General features: G+C 46.3%; 1 protein-coding gene across 1 annotated transcript in view; it reads right to left on the reverse strand.

The window, feature by feature from the left end:
- Positions 1-7,832: 7,832 nt before the first annotated feature.
- Positions 7,833-21,552, reverse strand: part of PDCD7 (programmed cell death 7) — a 132,914-nt gene continuing 119,194 nt past the window's right edge. The window contains exon 5 of the mRNA XM_086958042.1: positions 7,833-8,475. Coding sequence (XP_086814168.1) covers positions 8,349-8,475 — 127 coding nt within the window. The 3' untranslated portion in view covers positions 7,833-8,348. The remainder of the gene's footprint in view (positions 8,476-21,552) is intronic.

A 21,552-nucleotide genomic window follows, 5' to 3' on the forward strand; every position in this document is an offset into this window, starting at 1 on the left:
ACTGTCCCTTTTTATTTTCTAAACCTTGTGCACCCACCTGATTACAATTACGTGGGGTGCCAAACAGGCAAGGATCACATTGCCATATGCCCAAGGGTCTTTGGAGCTCCAGATCTTCACTTATACACCTTATGCGCTCACACACACTTTGCATATTATTGGTACCACCATCACTGTTTATCCCTCATATTACTATAGAAACAGATGACACACACACCCTTTCCCGCTGGCTCCCCTTATATCACAACAACGGCTGCTGTCTCTCATTCTAAGATGAATGCTGTCCAATGCAGGACAGCGGCATGACGGGCCCTAGTACTACAAGCCCACAAGACTCCACTATACGCTTCGGCCACACTATCTAGACATATCAGTTGTCGAGGAACCAAAGGCCCAAGCTAAGCTGTCACACAATGGCTTGCAAACAAAGGGTGACATGTTCCGGGAAGGCAGTTTTGTTACCTTTCCAGACCTACCCTCTGATACGCCTCGAACTCCACTGCTAATTTTTAACTATTGACGCCTGCGAATAGCCATTTAAAACATTTACTACTCCTTCCCTCAGGAACCTCCTGCCCTCCAGGCTCTGCAGACACTGCTTACTTTCCCCACACATGGGTGCCTCATAACTAAACATTACTCCGCTGCCAAAGCTGAACAATATAGAGATTTGAATAAACCCCTACACAGTTGGAATGCTGTAGTGACAACACCATTATCCATCGAGGAATGGAGCCTCTGCTGCACTTACAAGTATGCTAACCCCAAACTGCAATTTCCAAATCATTCATTTTAAATTCCTACAACAAATGTACTATACGCCTAATAAATTATATAAATATGGATTACGAGAAGATGCAAAATGTGTACAATGCAGAAATGTGAATGCAGATTTCTTGCACATGGCCTGGACCTTATTGGGATGAGGTCACGAATGCTTTGGAGATCATGATATCAGAAGCTATTCCTAACACCCCCCAACTTTGCTTATTAGGCTTTGTAAAACAGATACAACCAACCAATCGCAGGTTTGTAGTGGTAGCTTTGCTACTTGCCAAAAGGAGAAGCGAGCTCTCAGATTACAACACTGGGTGTTGGTATACTGTAAGGAGCAACTATATGCAGAGGAATTATCTAAGTCCTTGAGCCCAAAAGATATAGGAATATTGTGAGAAGTTGGCCTGGCATATGCTGTCCACTATTCTAGTGGGCACCTTGCACCAGTCCAAACGACCCTTATTGATGGTAGGTTTAAAGACAACCTGTATAGAAAGCTATCCTAGTGGTAGCTGTGGAAAGCAGCCTTCAGGCGAAGTCTTGAAGGAATGTAAAGCAGCTTGTTTTACCAGTCTATAATCTCGTGAATGACCACATGAAAGTAGAACCACACCAGGTATATATATAAATATATGTATTTAATCTAAACACCCCTCTCTAGTCTCTTTATGAGGCTAGAGGCAAAAGTACATGTAGTAAACTGATTTAGCGCACAGTAAATTAGCACAGTATACGTTTAGCCCTAGGGGCGTCACAAACCATATACTAAGTAAGTGGTATAAGAACCACGATAGACGGAGACAAGGCCTAGGGCCTGTAGAACCGCTGGGGCAACGAGGAACCACCCAAAGTAGGGACGCAGGAGACCCACGGGGGACGCGTGCAGTGTCTAAACACAGCAGCAAATCACCATTGACTTCTATGGAGAAAGTTGCAATTAGTAATTTAAAGATTAGGGACACTTCGAAGTGGACTTGGAGCAAACCCCTAGAGAACTAGATAGTTTGAGAGTCACGACCCACTGGAGCACCAAAGTACTCATGTTACCCCACCCAGGGAAGCCAGGTGCATAGGTGTCTTTTCGGGTCGGGTTTCATTGTCGTTTTCTATGGCGAGCTGCGGGAAAGTGCTGCAGGCGACCAAGTGGAAAGTGTCCGGATGGATCCAAGGGTGGATCGAAGATCTGAAGAACCTGAAAGCAGAGGTGACAGTGTGTCTGGGTTACTTGCCAGTGACCAGGGAGGCGATAAGAAGATGCCCACCGATGTCGGGTGATTTCAGGTGCAGGAGGTGAAGCTGGACTCTTCAGCCACGAGGACCAGGAGGCGTCGATGATAACCAGGAGCTAGATTCGAGCTGTCCCACGTCGGATTTCGAGTTCTGCGGTGTCGGTATCTGGATTGGACCCAACAAGCCTTGGCAACAGCAACCCACACAGAATGCAAAGATTGGGTTAGGGGCAGACCAGCAAGGTCTAAGGGACTCACCCTTTGGAGGGGAATTTGGGCACGTCTGGAGCAACCAGGGAAGCCCAAGAAACAAAAGTTAACTTCGTGGGGACCTATATCTTAGTAAGGGGTGCAAGCACCACCTTACCCAGGCTGCAGTAGCAGACCTGTGGTGCCATTTTGGAAGGCTTCCCAGGGGTGGCAAAATACATGCTTTAGCCCCTAATAGGCCTCTGGGGTACCTATGCCCTGGTACCATATACTAGGGACTCACAAGGGTAACCCAGTAACCAATCTGGAGTGTACCTAAAGTACATGCAATCAATTTAGAGAGGAAGCAGCTAGGCTGGGGTCCTGAATAGCAGGGCCCCAGCCAGACTAAAGTCGAAAAACAGTGAAACACCAGCAAAAAGTAGGGGTAAGCATAGTAAGCAGAACATACTCTCTTACAACTATATATATATATATATATATATATATATATATATATATATATATATATATATATATATAAATATATGATAGCCTATTGACTTTCTATGCATCTCTGCCTTCCAAAATATAACACAATGTGTAAAAAAGAAGTCACTTTGAAAAATGTCCTATAATTCACATGCTAGTATGGGTGCCGTATGGGTGCCCACAATGTGCAAATAACTACTGCTTCTAAACTCTATATTTTGTTCCCATGTTGGAAATACATTGGTCTCCTTGATACCTATTTTCCACTCTTTATATTTTACCAAATGAATTGGTAAATACCTGGTACACAATAAAAACCTATTACAAGGCGCAGATCAGTTATTGGCTCTGGATACCTCAGGTTCTTGATGAACCTACAAGTCCTATATATCACCACACCAGAAGGGCCCAGCGGACCTACCAGTATATTACTATGAACAATCTGCCATAGTTAGAAGTTGTTACAGGTGAAACTGTTGGCACAAAAAGCAGTTTTTTTCAACTCAATTTCAATTTTTTTATTTATCTCAACTGTTAGTTTCTATAGGAAAACCTTCAAGGATCTACGCAAATGACCCCTTGCTAAATTCAGAATTTAGTCTACTTTTCTGACAAGTCTTGCTTTCTGAGATCCATTATTGCTTTCACATCCATTTCTATCACTAACTGAAAGCAGGTTGAAAGCACAATAAATAGTAAAAAATTGCTATTCCCAGTAAAATGCCAAAAACTGGGTAGAAAGTGTTGGTTTTCTGAAAAAAGTCTGCCCGCCCCTGAAAGCTGGGAAGATGGTGCTTTCAGCACCACAAACCCTTTGATGATACCATTTGCAGGGGAAAAACAGACACTTTCTTCTGCAGCCCCCCCCCCCCCCCAAATTAAAAATGTTGCCGTATTTTGTCTAATTTCTGGGTCCCTTCCAGGGGAATCCAGAAACCCTGGGTAGCTTTAAAATCCCCAGGCTGTTGGAAGAAAAGGAAGCAAATTTGGGGTGGATACCTTGTGTGGGCAAAAAGTTACAGGGCCGAATTGCAAACTACCCCAAATAGCCTAAAAAAGGCTTAGCACATGAGGGAGGTGGGTTCGGGGGGTCTTGCAGCAAAAGGGTTAACCTGTCAAATGTAGATCAACATTTCCAAAATGTGTTGCATTATAAAATCATTGTTGTATTCCAGTTGTTATGGATTTTAATTGAATCGTTACTGTGTCTTCCTAGTTGACTGTAATTGTACCATCTTTTTAACTATGTTTGCAATGACAGACACAGGATAACCCCATATTTTGGTCCCAGTTGCCCTGGAGTTGAACAGATGTCGGCTAAAACCTGAGGAAGGGTTGATAAGGTGATAGCAAAATGTACCAGATGCTCCCAAAGAGTTGAAAACTCCTGCCAATCTTGATTAAAAGGACTTGCTGACATTTACTAGAGAACGAAATGAGACAGTAGAACCTTCTCTATGTCAGCACCTAACCTCAAATTACTCTAATATTAAAAATCCCTTCCTTTCAACATAGGGAGATGTGTGCACACTGGTTGACACCCACCATCACAGTGCTAGTTTAAACCGGAACTCAACAACATAAACAAAAGCACAGGTGCACCACAAAATACCAACAGCGAAGTTAATTCAAATCAGAGTATGACATGAGAGAAAGCTCTTCAGTTTTGATTTCTTTATTCTGTTTTGAAGTAGAAAAGACAGAACAGCCGATGCGTTTCGTTCCAACTTGGGACTTCTTCAGGGCAATTTAGGAGTAGTACTTCGTGTCTTTATGTGTAGCAGAGACGGTAATAGGTACGCGCTATGCCTCGAAATGACATCCTCCCTACAAATATAAGAAGGTTAAGTCCAAGGTTCTCAAGACGAAGGTATGTGATGAATAGAGCTTGTAGGTAGATGAGCTATTTCAAAGAGGATACAATGGTATAGCTTCACTTGGGGTCTATGGTGGTGTTGGTCACAATATTATAAAGTGAAGATTCGAGCTGCTGGACGGACCGCCGGTACTTGTGGCGTGGGAGATGATGGTGTTCTCCGGCCGTAATCATCCCTTACGATCCATTTTTCTGTCCCCTCTTGCCTATTAGAGACTGGTGTTTATGCCTGATGGGGCATCCACCTTCCACAGTTATCACGACTCAAGAATAAATATACTTAGAATTAAGACACGCGGTCCTTACTTCTTCAAGCGTTTGGATTTCGATTACAGGAACAGTGGTTCATCTGACCAGTTTTATTGAGTAGCTGCTCGCTTATCTTCACTTTATAATATTGTGACCAACACCACCATAGACCCCACATGGAGCTATACCATTGTATCCTATTTGAAAGAGATCATCTACCTACGAGCTCTATTCATCACATACCTTCGTCTTGAGAACCTTGGACTTACCCTTCTTATATTTGTATGGAGAACGTCAATTCGAGGCATAGCGCGTACCTATTACAGTCTCTGCTACACATAAAGACATGAAGTACTACTCCTAAATTGCACTGAAGAAGTCCCAAGTTGGGACGAAGCACGTTGGCTGTTCTGTCTTTTCTACTTCAAAACAGAATAAAGAAATCAAAACTGAAGAGCTTTCTCTCATGTCATACTCGGCTTTGAAGTAACTTCGCTGTTGGTATTTTGTGGTGCACCTGTGCTTTTGTTTAGGACTTACTGACATTTCTTTATAGGAAATCAAAGCAACACAACAAATAAGTTATGTAATGGAGTAATCATAATCCCTTTGTGACTCCCTCTGTACCAAACACTCCCTTAGTCCCCACTGAGCAGTTCGCCACAGAAGCACAAATGTAGAAAAGGAGGAAAAAAATGTTATTAGCAGGAACGGATCTTCAGTGTTTCAGAGTACCAGAAGAACTTATTGTGCTATAACTAGTTCATTCTAGTGTCTTGATCTAATGCATCAAGTAATCTGTTCCAGGGTCTAGCTTCACATCTCGAGTTCTACATCTTCGGCTGCCAACAATTCCAGATACTCAAGTGAGAGGAGACCAGATCATATTTTTCAGGGATCTTCTGAATTTTGAGCACCAACCTCCAATATTTCAGGACTCTGCCTATGCAGTTTGCAGATGCCAAACAGACTCTCCTAAGAAATGTGGTTTAACCAGATTAAAGCTATTCTTCACACCAGACTCATCTAATCAAAAAATAGATTTGACCACATTGCATCAATCTAGAGAACTACAATGTACCTTGAGAGACCAGTATAACATTTTATATCTGCTGTCTCACGCACATCCATTCAAAATGAAAGGAGTAACTTGAATACCAAGCACTGACTAAAGAAGTCAGTTTGTCCAAGCGATGCCAGCACAAAATGAGGGCAAGGCCTTATTGTATTTATCTCCTTGACTTAATTGTCTTTGTAATTATGCGATCATTCTGGTTTCTTATTCTTATGTGATGTCGATATTGCATTTATGTCCTTCCTTCCATCCTATTGTAAAGCGCTCCGATATCCCTCGGGATCTTGTTCGCGATATATAAAACTTTATAAATAAATGGTCCTTTCATAAGCCTTAGCACCAACTCTCATGCTTCTTTAGTCATTCCTTTGAAAAGAGATAATTCTTCTAGCTGTATATTTAGATTTCTTTAAATATGGTACCACTGTTCTGGTCACAGGTGAACACAGAATAGGCAATGATATTACCAGATGCTAGCTAAAACATAGGCCCAAATAGGGAACCCAAAAATATACACTGTGCAAGGTAAACAAACATAATGCATGAGGTGAATTAATGACAATGACTAGAATGGATAGTAATGGAAAAGCAAAAACTTGGATGGAAAAACAAGGAGTTTTTAGCAGACGCAGCCTCCAGATGGGCATGGATGATATTAATAGATGCTTGGCTTAAGCGCCAGATTCTTAGACCACAATTTAGTTCCCTTTCTCCAGCAACCAGAGTTCATGAAGAATCTGGATTGAACACTAAAAGTTATATACACACACAGACGCACAAATGCGGTTCCAAGAGATTATTGGCAGGGTGTGCCATAGGTTTTGACAGCGGCAACTACCCAAGGTTAAAAAAAAAAATCCTGAAACTTGTAGACATACACCCCATCATTATTTTCCTTCTACAGCAGCATCGACAAGGTGGATGAGATGCTGAAGGAGAAGATTCCATAGGAGGTCTAAAAGGGGTGAGCAGCAAGGAGCTGTACAATCTGGGAACAAGATGAAAACAAAATAGATTTATGGGAGTTTGGGGGTGATAGGAATTCCCCCACTTCAGTATATACAAGTTTGCCATATGCCCTATTATCGCCACCATAATCTCACACATGAAGCACTCACTGAACCAAAAAACTGCACAGTTCCCATCACATCACTTTTTCAGTGTACCACTTTGAGTGCCACCAAAATCTCTTGTCTCTCTTTCAAATATTACTAAAGACAAATGTGACCAGGGTCAGCGGACTCGATAATTCTCTCGCTTCGGTGCCCACTCTGATCAGCGTTCACACTCGGCAACTCTGGGCATTAGCTTGCCTCATCTTCACTAACGGCCCCACCAGACCGCCGGGGATGCCTGGTCTCATCCTGGAGATACCCATTAAGGGACCATCTCTCAGGGAAGCCAGGAAGGGTTTTGCAGCGGTCGAAGCGCCTTGGGACCCTCCGGGTAAGTAGTGCGCTATATAAATGCCTATACATTTACATTTACATTATCTGCCATTCCTCCAATACTGTGCAGCTATTTGGTTCAGTAAATGCTTTATGGGTGAGATTCTGGTGGCGACAATAGAGCATACAGCAAACTTCACAGAAGCCTTGATTTTCATCTATAGATCAAGGTGCGGCATGGTTTGTCAATCAAGGCTTGCTTTAACTATTTTTTATACAACACAATGAAAAAGCCACACAAAGATATACCGGTAAACAAGGTCCAGAACTCAGTCTGAGAGATTCTTTACCTGTCAGTCATATCATTAAGGGACAACCGGTAGATGTGACAGCTCTTCCACCAATGTCTTAACCACAATAGGGGGAGTAAGTACTTGCAACAATCCTTAACCTATCTATCCTTGGCTTAAGGTTGTCCTGTAGACACTATGCAATTGCCTTTTGGATAGGCCTTCTAAACTAACATCTGTGAAAGCTTTTTTTCCCCAGCCAACAACTTTTCTTTTGCATTTTAATTGGTTTATTTGATCTTACTGTACATTTATGTTACCACGTATAAAGACTATGGCCCTTCATCCAGGGTGATCGAAAATACACATCAATAGGATTACATTTAGTTCTTGTTGAAAAAAAACAACACTGGCCAAAATCCAATATGAATAAATGCAGTATTTTCTTTCCCGTGGAAATATGATATCTGTGAACTCAATTTAATCTTTTATACTATAAAAGATACTTTGGGGAGTGGAGGAGTCAACACTGCAGTGTTCATATCATTCAATATAAAAAACGGTGCAAATGAAACACCACCTTTCTTAAGCAAAGAGAGTTAACTCCTCTGAAGCTGGCTGTATAGAGAAGGTCTGTCAAGGCATCAGTCTTTAAACAGGTTGATCCCCAGCACAAAGGTGTAGAACAAAGAGGTTGCTCTGTCCTGCAATGAGCACCACAACAAATGGCAATAAGACCACTGTTTAGGATCTGCAAAAGGATATCTGCTTCCAACAAGCACATCAGTCTGTCTGTCCAACAGCAGCTGCCCACGCGTCGCTGGTCGGAAGGCTGGGTAGAACCCAGCCAGGAGGAACGCAGGTTCCACCAGGATGGTCTGTAGGTACAAGGTACTGGTCCCATTCGTTCCTTTAAAGAGAAAACATTACATCAGTATTACAAAACAAGTTTTGTGATTATCAGACACATCAAGAGGACTCACTGTTGCGAAGATCTAGACAGTATACCAGTCCCACATTCAGCAACCTCAGAAATAATCACGTCAGTAAATGCCTGGCTTAAAATGCCATGGCTATTATACTGGCTTAACAAGTTCTACTAGGAAAGAAATACACTGTATTTCAATTTAAAACACTTTATTACATATGAATATCTTTTACATAAGTTTACAGAAGCATCCAATGAAGTGGAAGGGGCTAAGATGACCAGACGACCCAGAAAATGGAAGGGGAGAAGCAGTTCTATAGGGACAGCGGAATGGGTGGGAAGAAAGGAGAAGCCTCAAGAAGAATAGAGCTGAAACTCCAAGGACAGAAACATGGAGAGCAACAGAAGCTTCTACGGGAGGAAAAAAGCAACGGATTGAAAGGGGTGGGAAAATAGGATCCAAGGGGAAAGAGCAGGGAAGACAGGAAGCAATTAATAGATAAGATGAAGAGAAAGCAAATAACTGAAGCTTTGGTTATCCTGAATCATTTGTTGTTCCTGCACTTAAAAGTGCTCACCATGTAATACAGCCAGAGAACCTGGTCGCACCCTAGGCTACAATGCACTGCTTAGAAATGCCCATCCACCTGTTACCCGAAGCAGTATCTGAAAGGACTAAAGCTAAAAGTAGATTTAATGGAAAAAGACACAGATACAGGAGAAGAATGGAACTTTCAGCAATTGCAATGCAGTCCAGAATTCTCAGATCATTCCACGTGATAAAAAGCATGATGCTTGGAAAGTGCACCATAATATTCTTCGGTTTAAAGGAAACAATGGCATTGGAAGCAATCATAACATCATCAATGATTCAGAAAGTCATTCCATCATAAGTCAATCTTAAGGCACATACCCAGATACTGTTACAGAATATATCGTCTATATAATAAAATACAGCACTAAAATATAGACACAATTTCCTGTCCCTAGAATAAAGCAAACATCATAAAAGATGTGCCACATTTCACTGACAATGCCAGAAAAACAGACATGACACAAAACAGTTATCCAACACAAAATGGAAACCCAAATAATGTGGGTCTGCAACTCAGTCGAAGAGCCAGGTCTTGAGGTCCTTCCTGAATTGCAGCAGTGATGGTGATTGCCTGAGATGCAGAGGCAAAGAGTTCCAGGTCTTTACAGCCTGGTAGAAGAAGGATCTTCCTCCAGCCGTGGTCTTGTCCGTGGGATGGTGGCCAGGGCCGGTTGGGTGGAGCGTAGGTGTCTGGAGTGTAGAAGGTGAGGTAGTGCTGGAGGTATGCAGTTCCAGCGTTGTGGAGGGCTTTGTAGGTGTGCATGAGGAGCTTGAAGTTGATTCTTTTGTTTACAGGTAGATGTTTTTTGGGGGAGTTTCTGGATGGTGCCGGCATAGAGTGCGGTGCCATAGTCCAGTCTGCTGCTGACGAGCGCATGGGTGACTGTTTTCCTGGGCTCGGTGGGGATCCACGAAGCAGGCGGAGCATGCGGAAGCAGGACGACAAAACTGCGTTGATTTAGCTGTTCATAGAGAGCGAGGAATCCAGGATGATGCTGAGGTTTTGTGCGTGGTCTGAGGGTGTGGTAAGCGCTGCTGGCCACCAAGAGTCATTCCAGTTGGAGAGGGAGGAGCCCAGGATGAGGAATTTGGTCTCGTCAGAGTTAAGCTTCAGGCACCTGTCCTTCATCCAAGTGGAGACTGCCTTGATCCAGTTGTGGAACTTGCTCTTGGTGGCTGTGGGTTCGTCTGTGAGGGAGAGAATCAGTTGGGTGTCATTGGCGTAGGAGGCGATGTTGAGTCAGTGGCTTCTCACAATGGCTGCAAGCATGCAGGTGAGAATTTGTCCCACCTTCTCTAAGTGCCATTCATTTGTACCACCTTCTCCAAGTGCCATACATTTTTTCCGGATACCTCCACATCTCTACCAACAGGTTTACACCTGCAAAAGCCTGGATAAATTATTCTGTCCCTTCCTGATTTCTATGTAAATTGTTACTTGTATAGCGCACTACTCACCCGCAAGGGTCTCAAGGCGCTTGTACGAATAGCGCTGTGGAACCCATCCTGGCTTTCCCTGTGAGGCGTCCACTCCTGGGCACCCCCAAGGTGGAGGCCAGGCATCCTTAGCGTTGTGGGGGCCGTTGTGGAGATTAAGCAAGCTATTGCCCAGAGTTGCTGAGTGGGACTCCATGATTGGAATAGGAACCGAGGCGAGAATTATCAGGTCCGTGGAATTTTTGAGCCCAAGACCCGCCGAGGCTGGGAATTGAACTCTGGTCCCGGGCTAGACCTCTGCATCAGGGTCTGCCGCTCTAACCATTGAGCCACACTTCTCTATAGCAACTTGGCCCTGGCCCAGGATACCAGGCTTAATGCATTTCTCCTAACATCACCACCCTTAATTTCATCACAATACAGCACTGCTTCTGCTTAGGATATGCGTTTTCCCACCCTACATCAACTTATACAAGGTTATTCCAGTAGCCCCATTTGCTTTTGGACAATATACCCAAATCAGTTGCTTTACAGCTGCTCTCCTGTCTAATCCAACACGAAAAGCTAATTATAATTCTTTCTGTAACACCCTGTTACACCTCTTCACCAATCCACTGCTCTGTGGATAATACTTGCCTGGATGAAAGATACACATGTAAGATTAGTACATAATACATCAAGAGGAAGTGAGTTGAACACCCACCCCACTGAAGCCCTGAAGTGCATCCTTCTTAACGGGCACTCCCTGCACAGACACGCTGTAGAGATTTGGGACCTCCTCAACACCCTCTTGCCAGACGCCGCCTTCTTCACAGAAACCTGGACAAACGTCACCACTGCCATTACAGAGAGCTAAAAGATCCAGAGGAAGGACCGCCCCCACCACCCAGGTGGAGGACTTGCCATCGCGCACAAGAGCTCCCTCCACCTCCAGCACGAGCGATTCCCTATTTAACACCTATCACCTCCACTTCCAGATCCAGACCAGCACCAGAACCACACTTTGCAGCACCCTCCCCCTACAGACCCCCAGGGACCCGTGCTGCTTTCACCACTGCCATTGCCGACCTCATCGCACCCCACGCCATCGCCTCCACGGACTACATACTCATCAGAGACCTGAACTTCCACCTTGACAACCACAGTGACCCTGAATCCACCGCCCTCCTCGACTACCTCGCCAACCTCAGACTAAACCAGCTCGTCACCACACCCACCCACAAGGCCGGACACACCCAACCTCGACCCCATCTTCGGAGGAGGGAACAACACCCACTTCAGCCACACCTCGCAGCCCCTCTGGACAGACCACCAATGTGTACACTTCTCCTTCAGCATCCCAACCGCACACAAGCTTGCACAAGGCCGCGGCAAAGAAATTGGTACTAGGTCACAGGGGAGCACCTCACCTCAACCCTCATTCACAAACCCCCATCCGCCAAAACTGACACCAACTCTGCAGCTACGGAACTACACTGCTGGATCAACAGCTGCGCAGACAGTTTGCACCCCTCCGGCACCCCGACAAACAATGCCCCCGGAAGGCCGCCTGGTTCACCACCGACCTCAAAGAAGCCAGATGATTGTGCAGACGTCTTGAGAAACGATGGAGAAACAGCAAAACCACAGAAGACCAGACCACCTACAAGCACCCCATGTCAGAATTCCACCATCTCATAATGGCCACCAAGAGGACTTTCGTCCGTAAAAAAATCCTCAACAACGCCAGCAACTCAAAGGAGCTCTTCAACATCATCCAGCAGTTCACCAAACCCCAACGGACATCACAGCGTCCAAGGACCTCTGCAACAAACTGCGCTCCTACTTCCACCTGAAAATCAAGTCCCTTTACGACAGCTTCAGCAAACATACTCCAGAAATCGCCCTCCCCTCCAGCAATGACAGCCAGCCCACCATCACCAACTGGACGCCAGTCACCACCGAAGACACCACCAGGATCATGAAAAGCACCAACTCAGGAGCCCCCACGGACCCCTGCCCACCTCACATCTTCCACAGAGCCACCGCCGCCTTTGAGCCCGAGCTATGACACACCATCAACACCACCTTCGAATTCGGCGTCTTTCCCGACAACTGGAAGCGGGCTGAATCAAGCCCCTCCACAAAAAACCCTCAGCAGACCCGATGGACCTGAAAAAGTACCGGCCCATACCTCTCCTTCCCTTCGCAGCCTAAGTCCCAGAGAAATTAGTCAACCCCCAGCTGACCACCTTCATCAAAGAGAACGCCATCCTGAACTCCTCCCAGTCCAGATTCTGCAGCAATCACAGCACCGAGACTGCCCTCCTCGCTGCCACCTACGACATCCGCGTGCCACTCGACTAGGGCCACACCGCTGCCCTCATCCTGCTAGACCTCTCTGCAGCCTTTGACACCGTCTCCCACTGCACTCTTGCAGCCAGACTCCACGACACAGGCATACAGGGAACAGCCCTGGATCCGCTCCTTTCTCGCAAGCAGAACCCAAAGGATCAGACTCCCCTGCCCCCTCCCTCTCCGATTCCTGAGATCAACTGCAGAGTACCCCAAGGATCATCGCTCAGCCCCAAGCTCTTCAACATCTACATGGCCGCCCTCGCCACCCTCGTCCGAGAGCATGGGCTCAGCATAGTATCCTAAGCAGACGACACCCAGCTCATCCTCTCCCCCGAACACACCAGACTCCGCTTCCAGGAAGGGATGAAAGACGTCGCACCCTGGATGAGCAACAGCTGCCTAAAGCTCAACCCGGAGAAGACAGAGATCCTCGTTCTTGCACCCTCCCCCACCACTTGGGACAACACCCGGTGGCTCTCCGCCCTCAGAAACCCACCCACGACGAACCACGTCCGTAACCTCAGCATCATCCTAGACTCCTCCCTCTCCATGGCTTGCCAGATCAACGTGGTCGCCTCCACCTGTTTCAACTCCCTCCACAAGACTTACCATTGAAGCCAGAAAGACCATCAGCCACGCGCTCATAACTAGCAGGCTGGGCTATGGAAACGCCCTCTACACTGGAATCAACAAATCCCAACTACACAAACTCCAGACCTTCCAGAACACCGCAGCCAGACTCATCCGACAACCCACGGCATGAGCACATGACCAGACACCTGCGAGACCTCCACTGGCTCCCCGTCAAGAAGAGAGTAACCTTCAAGCTACTCAGCCACGCCAACAAATCCCTCCACAACATCGGACCCAAATACCTCATCGAAATAATCTCTTTCCACATACCCAAAAGAAACCTATGCTCCGCCGACCTCGCCACAGCAGAGACCCCCGCATCCGCAGAACCAGAGCAGGCGTAAGGGCCTTCTCCTAGGTCACATCCAGGGTCTGGAACGAGCTACCTTTACTTTAAGCATTTTCTTTACATTTCCTATCTCCGAAAAATGTTTTCATCAAGTTATGAAAAACGGGTGTTTTCTCGGCAACATCTCCATTGAACATTGGGTAAATGTTCTGCCAGTCTAAGGAAAGAGTGCAACTGATCCTTATTTCATGAACTTTGAACATCTTTAATTGTTTTTACAAGGCACTCTTTGTGGTTTAGCCCTTCAGAGCGAATATGTTGCCCCAAAGTATCAACACCAGCCACCTGCAGACTGCATTTATTTCCCTGTGTGATCGAACCTCTCTCCATCAAAATGTTTAGGATGTTATGACCTTCCCCATTATTTCAATGTGCAAGAGCGTAATCTTTAAAATATTTATGATATTGATGTTTTTAAACGACTGACGCACTGATATTTGGAATAACGCAGATGCAGAAGCTAACCGATAAGGTATTGGCTTAAACCTATGTATACCCACTCTGGGGAAATAAAAGTAAACAGCCTGTAATCTTCACTCAGTGGCATCTGGCGTTATGGAGAGAAGAGGTCCATAGTTCAGAAAGCAATCCTCTGCTTGGCTAACATCTTGTTAATGTCTGGCAAAGGGTGTCAGTCTATCCGAATGTTAGCGTTTACAACTCTAAGAACCACATGCATTAACATTTTTACATTGGCCTTCGTTGCCAAAACCACAGGCGTTATCCTCTTTGAAGCCTCTTGTTCCTTTATTATCTCGTACCTGGGCAGCCCATCTAGTTCTAGGTTAAGTTCCTCTCCCAGTGGATTAGGTCAGGCTATCAAGAGCAAAAATAGAATCCGGCAGAAATATCATGTTCAAAGTATGATTTACAAAATATCGTCCTGTGTGGTGTAGATTTTCTATTAACTACTCCAGTGGGGCAATAATTTTGTAAACGATATTTAAGAATGCAATATTTCTGTGAGATTACATTTTTATTATATTATTTTGACACCATACCTTTCCAGTGTCATTCATAGCCATTGCCCTTTGGGCACTTTAGGAATCATCCATTCTTGAGAAGCATCTTATGTTTAAAATCTTTTAGCATTCCCTACTTGTCAGTAAACACTTCACAGAGCCTTTCCTTTCAATTCTTGTACACTTTCTACTTCTCTGAACCACCCACACTTAAAACCTGGATAGGGATGACTGGGCTCTATTTTAAATCCATTTTCTCTTTGCCATTGCCTACCTAACAAATATCCTCCATCCTCAGTAACACATACTTTGGCCCTGGATCCCATACCTTGAAACTTGTTGGTTTAATAAAATACTACAAAATGAATGTTCTTCCATACATAGGTGATTCACCATGTGTCCTATTTCAGTAATGCAGCCTGATATGTATGCTTCATGGCATCTCTAATAATGTAGTACTATGATCTTGAGGCAGCCATTACCTTTTAAGCACAATCTTCACTTCACATAAGGGAGCATCATATTTCACCCCTATTCCACATCATTGGAGAACAAACTCCGAGTCCTCTTCCTTATAGACATTTTCTACTTCATTCAGCCCTTTCTTTATGTTTGTTATGATCCTTTTGCCTTGCATATGCTGGCAAAAGAGCCACAATGGCCCTTAGGTTTGTTTGAAAGACAGCTAGACATTGGTGCCCAACAGTGTCACGGTGAAATACAAACCCAAATTCCCAGCAAACAGGAGTGCTTGGCAAATGTTTCCCTATAGCCTTCCCCTTACGTGCAGTTGTCCCACTAAACTTCCTCTTGTTTGCAGGCGTGGTCTGCCGGTGGCAAGATGGCTGCACCTTGAGTGAGCTCTGCCAACCGGACTAGAATTATCCGGCATTATCCTGAAATTAGGCCTGTCAAAACGGCCTGAAAGACCTGCCTGTGGAGGGAGTCACTCCGTGGTCCGATCCAATCTACTTCCAAAAGCGGAGCTGCCCCGGAACGTGATCGAGCGACGTCCTCCGCAGGGCTCACCGGATACGGCAGGCCACATGGATGCGGAGACTGACTAGGTAGAGTGCTGAGGGGCCAAGTGCAGCTTCGTTCCTGCCGGTTGGTGCCGGACATGCCTCTCCTGCCTGTGTCGACCCCCACGGGCGCCATTAGACGAGTGGGCTCCGGGGAGTCTATTATGGTGGCTACGAAATCCTGGATGAGGCCTCCTGATACAGGATCCTGCCTGGGCATGGCGGATATTACCTGTGCTAAGTGAACGCTGCAACGAGCTGAACAGCACCCTGCTATTCCAGAGCTGCGGCCAGAACGCCTACGCTGGTACCAGAGGGTCCCTTCCGGACGGAGAGGTGCCTGGCTGCCTGACGTCAAGCCAGAGGGTCCCTTCCTGGCGGTGAGGACCCTGGCTGCCTGCCTAACGTCATTTTCGGCCTGCCTATCTAGTGCGACTTTGCTGCCTACCCTGTAGTGCTGATGCGGTGTGGCCTGGAAATGAGATCTCCGTCTCGCCTTGGAACGGCGATGTGCTGACCTCTAGGGAGAGCCCCGTCTGCTGCAAGGGGGACAACGACGACCTGTCTGCGGCCAACGACTCTGCTCCTCTCCACCCCACCGGACTGGCGCTGCATGGACTTGAGGTGAGCTGCTCAGCCTGCCTGTAAGTTGATGCTGGCGGCGTGCTGTAGAGGTGCTCGGTTGCAGGCGAGATTACATTTGCGGCCTGCACACGTTATTCAACCCTGCTGCTCCCCCCCCTGAATTGGCGTGATGCTACCTGCAGGGTGAGCGCTCTGGCCTGCCTAAAGTTTGCTCTGTACTGACTGCTGGGGTTTGCTGACAAGTGCCTTGGGGGCACCACCCTTCGATCCGGCTTGACGTTGGAGGAGCACCGCAGCCGTCTAGGTAGAGAGTGGAGATCTGATACATGCTTTGAAACCTTGGCTTGGTAGTTTAGTCTGCCCTGTTCCCATGATGCACTGGGCCAGGGACAGACTGATTTGCATATAGCCATGTTCTGAGCTGGGATGGGGCAGTGAGATAAATAACGGTGATGGATCAAGCCCTGATCTTTGGACTGGGTAAGAGTGGTCTGCTCAATTCAGACACTCTGTTCATCACCACCCCCTTTTGTAAATCGATTTTGGCCACTATAGGTGTGGCAGGGTATACTCAGACATGAGTCCCTTTCTCACTGCTCCATCAGGATTCAAGCAAGCCGGGCCGAAGAGGCTGAAATGCCAGAAACCGGTCCCCGGTAGCTTGTCTCCTTTCTGGTAAAGAATTGGCTTGGTAGTTTAGTCTGCCCTGTTCCCATGATGCACTGGGCCAGGGACAGACTGATTTGCATATAGCCATGTTCTGAGCTGGGATGGGGCAGTGAGATAAATAACGGTGATGGATCAAGCCCTGATCTTTGGACTGGGTAAGAGTGGTCTGCTCAATTCAGACACTCTGTTCATCACCACCCCCCTTTTGTAAATTGAAACCTGGAACAGCATCACAGGCCAGTATTTGGGACTACACGTGGGGCTGCGCGCTGGGGCACGCCAAGATTGGACGAAAAGACGAACCCCGTGACAAAGATCGCCTGTCATTAAAGCAAAAACTGGGTGTCCCTGCAACCTCCAGTCCTGGTGGTGTGCTCGGTGGCAGCCGCACCTTATTGCATCCTTTAGCATTACAACTACTGGTTGCACAAAGCTTTGTGTGAAATCCACCTCCTTTGGGCCTGTTCCTGGGGCTCCTACGCTGTTTTTTGTGAGGTGCACTACCTGAACCACCCCAGGTCAGTGACTCCACCCCTTGGTCGAGATAGGGAAAACTGATCAGAAGCAGCCTAAATTGAACTTTGAAGGTAGACGCGCAGGCAGTGGCGGCGACACACAGCAGGATACCAGAGATCAGGCCACACAAACAGAGGCTCCCACCATACAGGACGAGGACATTAAAACCTTACTCCTGGAAGTCAAAACCAGTCGGAAGACAATCAACTCTAAAATTGATCATCTGGCACTGCGCCTTGATCAGGCGTAAACAACGCGTGGACTTCCAAGATAACCGAATCACGCTCTTGGAGGCGCGTGGGTGAGATGCCGTTGCTGAGACACAGCAGAAACTTCTCAAGATGGGCAAAGTCTTGGACCTCATACGCGCCAAGAACGAGGACCTTGAAGTGCATTCCCGTAGGAACAACTTGAGCATTACGGGCATTCCTGAGTCCACAGCGAAAAACAAAGTCGAGGACTACCTAGAATCGATGCTCCGCGAACTCTTCGGTTCAGCATTATCTGAATGCTTCATAGTGGAGCACGCCCACCGCTCTCTGGGTCCTCGGCCACCCGAGGGGGGTGCGGCGAGGCCAATCATCGCCTGCATCCTAAGCATCGCAACGCCATCCTGAGGAAAGCAAGAGAGCTGAAAAAATATGACATCAGGGCAACACTCTCGCTTTCTACCTCGACTTTATTCTAAATGTCCAAAGCGCCAGAAGGGACTTCTTGCCGGCGAAGCGGCTGCTTCAGGAACTTAATATCACATATGCCCTTTTGTATCCGGCCAAGTTGCGAATCGATACATAGGGCAAACCCTGCTATTTCACGGACCTTAAGGCGGCTGTAGCCTTTGCAAAGCAACTGAACAAGGACCGCTCCCGCTCCTTGCCGCTGGAAGGTGAAAATAGCCACCTATGTGACAATAATTAGTATTTTTAGGTCTCGCGCCTGCGATGCAGTGCAAAGCCCTGCTGTCGCAAAGCAATCCTATAGTGGTCAGTTTTGCTTCCAAGGACTAAAGAGGAGAGGACAAGAGACTGGCACGCGCACGCAGCCTGCCGGAATCGGATCAGGTCACGCCCGTGAACACGCGCTACGATTCTGGCAGGCTCTTCACACACACACACAATGGATATGGACGCACACACACAAACAGACAGGCACCCACAGACACACGCACACATACACAGACACACGCACACACGCGCAGACACACGCGTGCACACACACACGCAGACATATGCAGGCACAAACACGCACCCCTCCCCCACCACTCACCGGGCTCTTTCTGGTACAGGCTCCAAAAACGCGGGGCTCCCTCAGCTCACGGGAGCCCCGGACACTGCTACAGGCTCCAAAACGCACGGCTCCCTCAGCTCACGGGAGCCCCGGACACTGCCGCGCGCTCCACGCCCCAGGCAAAGTTGGCCATGCGCAGTGCGTAAGGACTGTGTGTGTGTGTGTTCCCGTGAGGTCACGCGCTTTCGCTTCGGCTAAACCCCTGCTGGGCGTCCCTTGTTATCTTAATTTCCCGTCCCAAGACACCCTTCCAGCACACCCACCCTTAACTCTTTGTGTTCCTAATTGAAACAATGCACACTGCCACGGTTCTTGGCTATTTTCATTGCAGCCATGCAGTGCTTTGAAAAGTGAGCGTTACGACTAAAAATGGAACTAACAGCTTTCATCCTCTTGGGGCAACAGCCTTTTTGTGTTTATTCATTAAAGATCGCATGATGTGATTACTGAAAGATTAAAACACAATTACTGATCAATACTGGGTATGGGTTCCCAAGCAGCAAGGCCAAACCCTGCCTTAACTAGTATTACAAAACTAAACGCCAATGCTGCCATGTAATTTCAAACCACTTATTCCATTCCGTGCATATGAACAAAACTGTATGCAAGAAAGAATCTTATCTTTGAGTCAATCAATTCGTATTGATTGACTCAAAGATAAGATTCTTTCTTGCATACAGTTTTGTTCATATGCACGGAATGGAATAAGTGGTTTGAAATTACATGACAGCATTGGCGTTTAGTTTTGTAATACTAGAAAGATTAAAACAGGCACCAGAAAGAAGATAATGGAACAGGAGGCGTGATGGAGAGATGGGCTTTCGGATAAAAAGGGTGCCAGTGCCACCTAGAGTTGAATACAGCACAAGGCACAGTAGCACATTTAAGAAAGCCAAGCTCTGCTCGTTGGCAAGCCTGCACAACTTGATCTCTGATGTGGCCAGCTTCAGACTGGCCTGCGAAAAGGCCGCTGCTTCATTTCTTTTCTCCAGCAGAAGCCAGGGCAGGACATTTCTAACCGCCCAGGGCGCTATTGGAGCATGATGATGTACCAGTAACCTTGGTTCTTTCTTGGCATGGCACATTATTGGGTAGTGACAGGCACTCAAATATCACCATTTAACGAGTGTGGATGACTCGATCACCTATATTTGTAAAGCGAACATTCACAAGCATGAGGGCACTTAAAAAAACTTCTCAACAGTTTGCACGCTCATGCAACCAGAGTTATTATTTAAATTAGTCTAGTTGTTTAGTTTGTGGTGTAAGACAAGCAAAAGTCTTTTTTAGAAGGATGTGGGAACACCATCTTACCAGCTAAGTAACTTCAAAGTACTAGTTTTACTTCTTGACGACAGTTTCTTGTGAAGAATCACACTTGGCACTTAGGAGTAGAAGCGCCTGCGATCCCTTTCGCGGCGCCCCTTTGATGTTCGCGTGTTTGCTGGGGCGCGCTCGTGCACCCCCCACCCCTCCCACTCGTTTACTTCTTGCTGCGCAGTATCTTATGAAGCATAACACTTGGCAGGTGAAAGGTCAGTCAGAGGTGGCCTTGAATATTCCAAACAACTGCCTGTGCTGCGCGAGGAAGAACCACCGAGCTAGAGGCTTCTCCTCCCCCCCCCCTCGCGGTACAGAGAAATATATAATTAAAATTAAACCGCTCTGACCATTGCCCAGCTACTGCAATATATGCAGTTGCATTTTGCGTATTACTTCGTTGTGTTCGGTTGTAACTGAGCTGCTGGAGTGTACCCCCATCTGTGTACCAGCTGAAATTGAAAATATATGATCAACAGAACTTTTCATTGTTAAAATCAGTGTATGAGAAATCTGACAGCCAGCAGCTGGCAGTATTCACTGGTGTGACTTCACCCAGAAGTATGCGTATTGTCTCCAGTCTCAGTGGGAGCCAAGAGACAGTTCTACTGTACCGGCCAATTGTATATTGAAGAGCATTATCTATTACAAACGCTACCTCTCGTCCAAAAACAAAAGGCAAGATGTGTATTGGCCTAAATATGAGCAATAGAAATGGGTGTTCTGTTTGGTAGCTCTTAAGGCAGATGGCGATAGTGTCATTATGTAGTCAAAGCATTGTGCTACTGTACTACCCATTAACCTTTGTCAGACGCCCCATCGAGAATGTTCTTCACGAATTTGCCTTTAATAAATTGTTGACAGCTGAGAGACCACGTTTACAGTGCCAGTTATCAAAGTTTCAGTCCAGATGATACGGTTTTGGAGTTGGTTTTATTGGCTGCTGTCTCAATTTAAATTTATCAGATTAGTGCTTTAATTAATTTTTATCAAATAAGATTGATGTTACATGTTCTGAAACTGAACAAATCTCTGCTGCGGAGGGAAAAAATGGACATCCGTATTTTTCCTAGAAGACTTGATTGCCAATTAATTATTTTATCCTTAGGACTTTTTGAGGGAATTCTTAAACCTCAGGCATTGGGTATAGTGCCTACTCGAATGTTATTTTCTTTGTAGCTGGAAATAAGACCTAAAATAGGTAAATTTATACAAAACTCTTAAGTGTATTTAAAAATCATCGGTACAGAAGGCTCGATTCACAATATGCATTTCTCTTTGAATTGGAGCAACTTTTGTTGCTCACATGCGGAATAGCAATGGGCAAAAAATGTAAGTGAAGGGGTG

Source organism: Lissotriton vulgaris, chromosome 2_1, assembly GCF_964263255.1.
Source record: "Lissotriton vulgaris chromosome 2_1, aLisVul1.2, whole genome shotgun sequence".
Classification (NCBI taxonomy): domain Eukaryota; kingdom Metazoa; phylum Chordata; class Amphibia; order Caudata; family Salamandridae; genus Lissotriton; species Lissotriton vulgaris.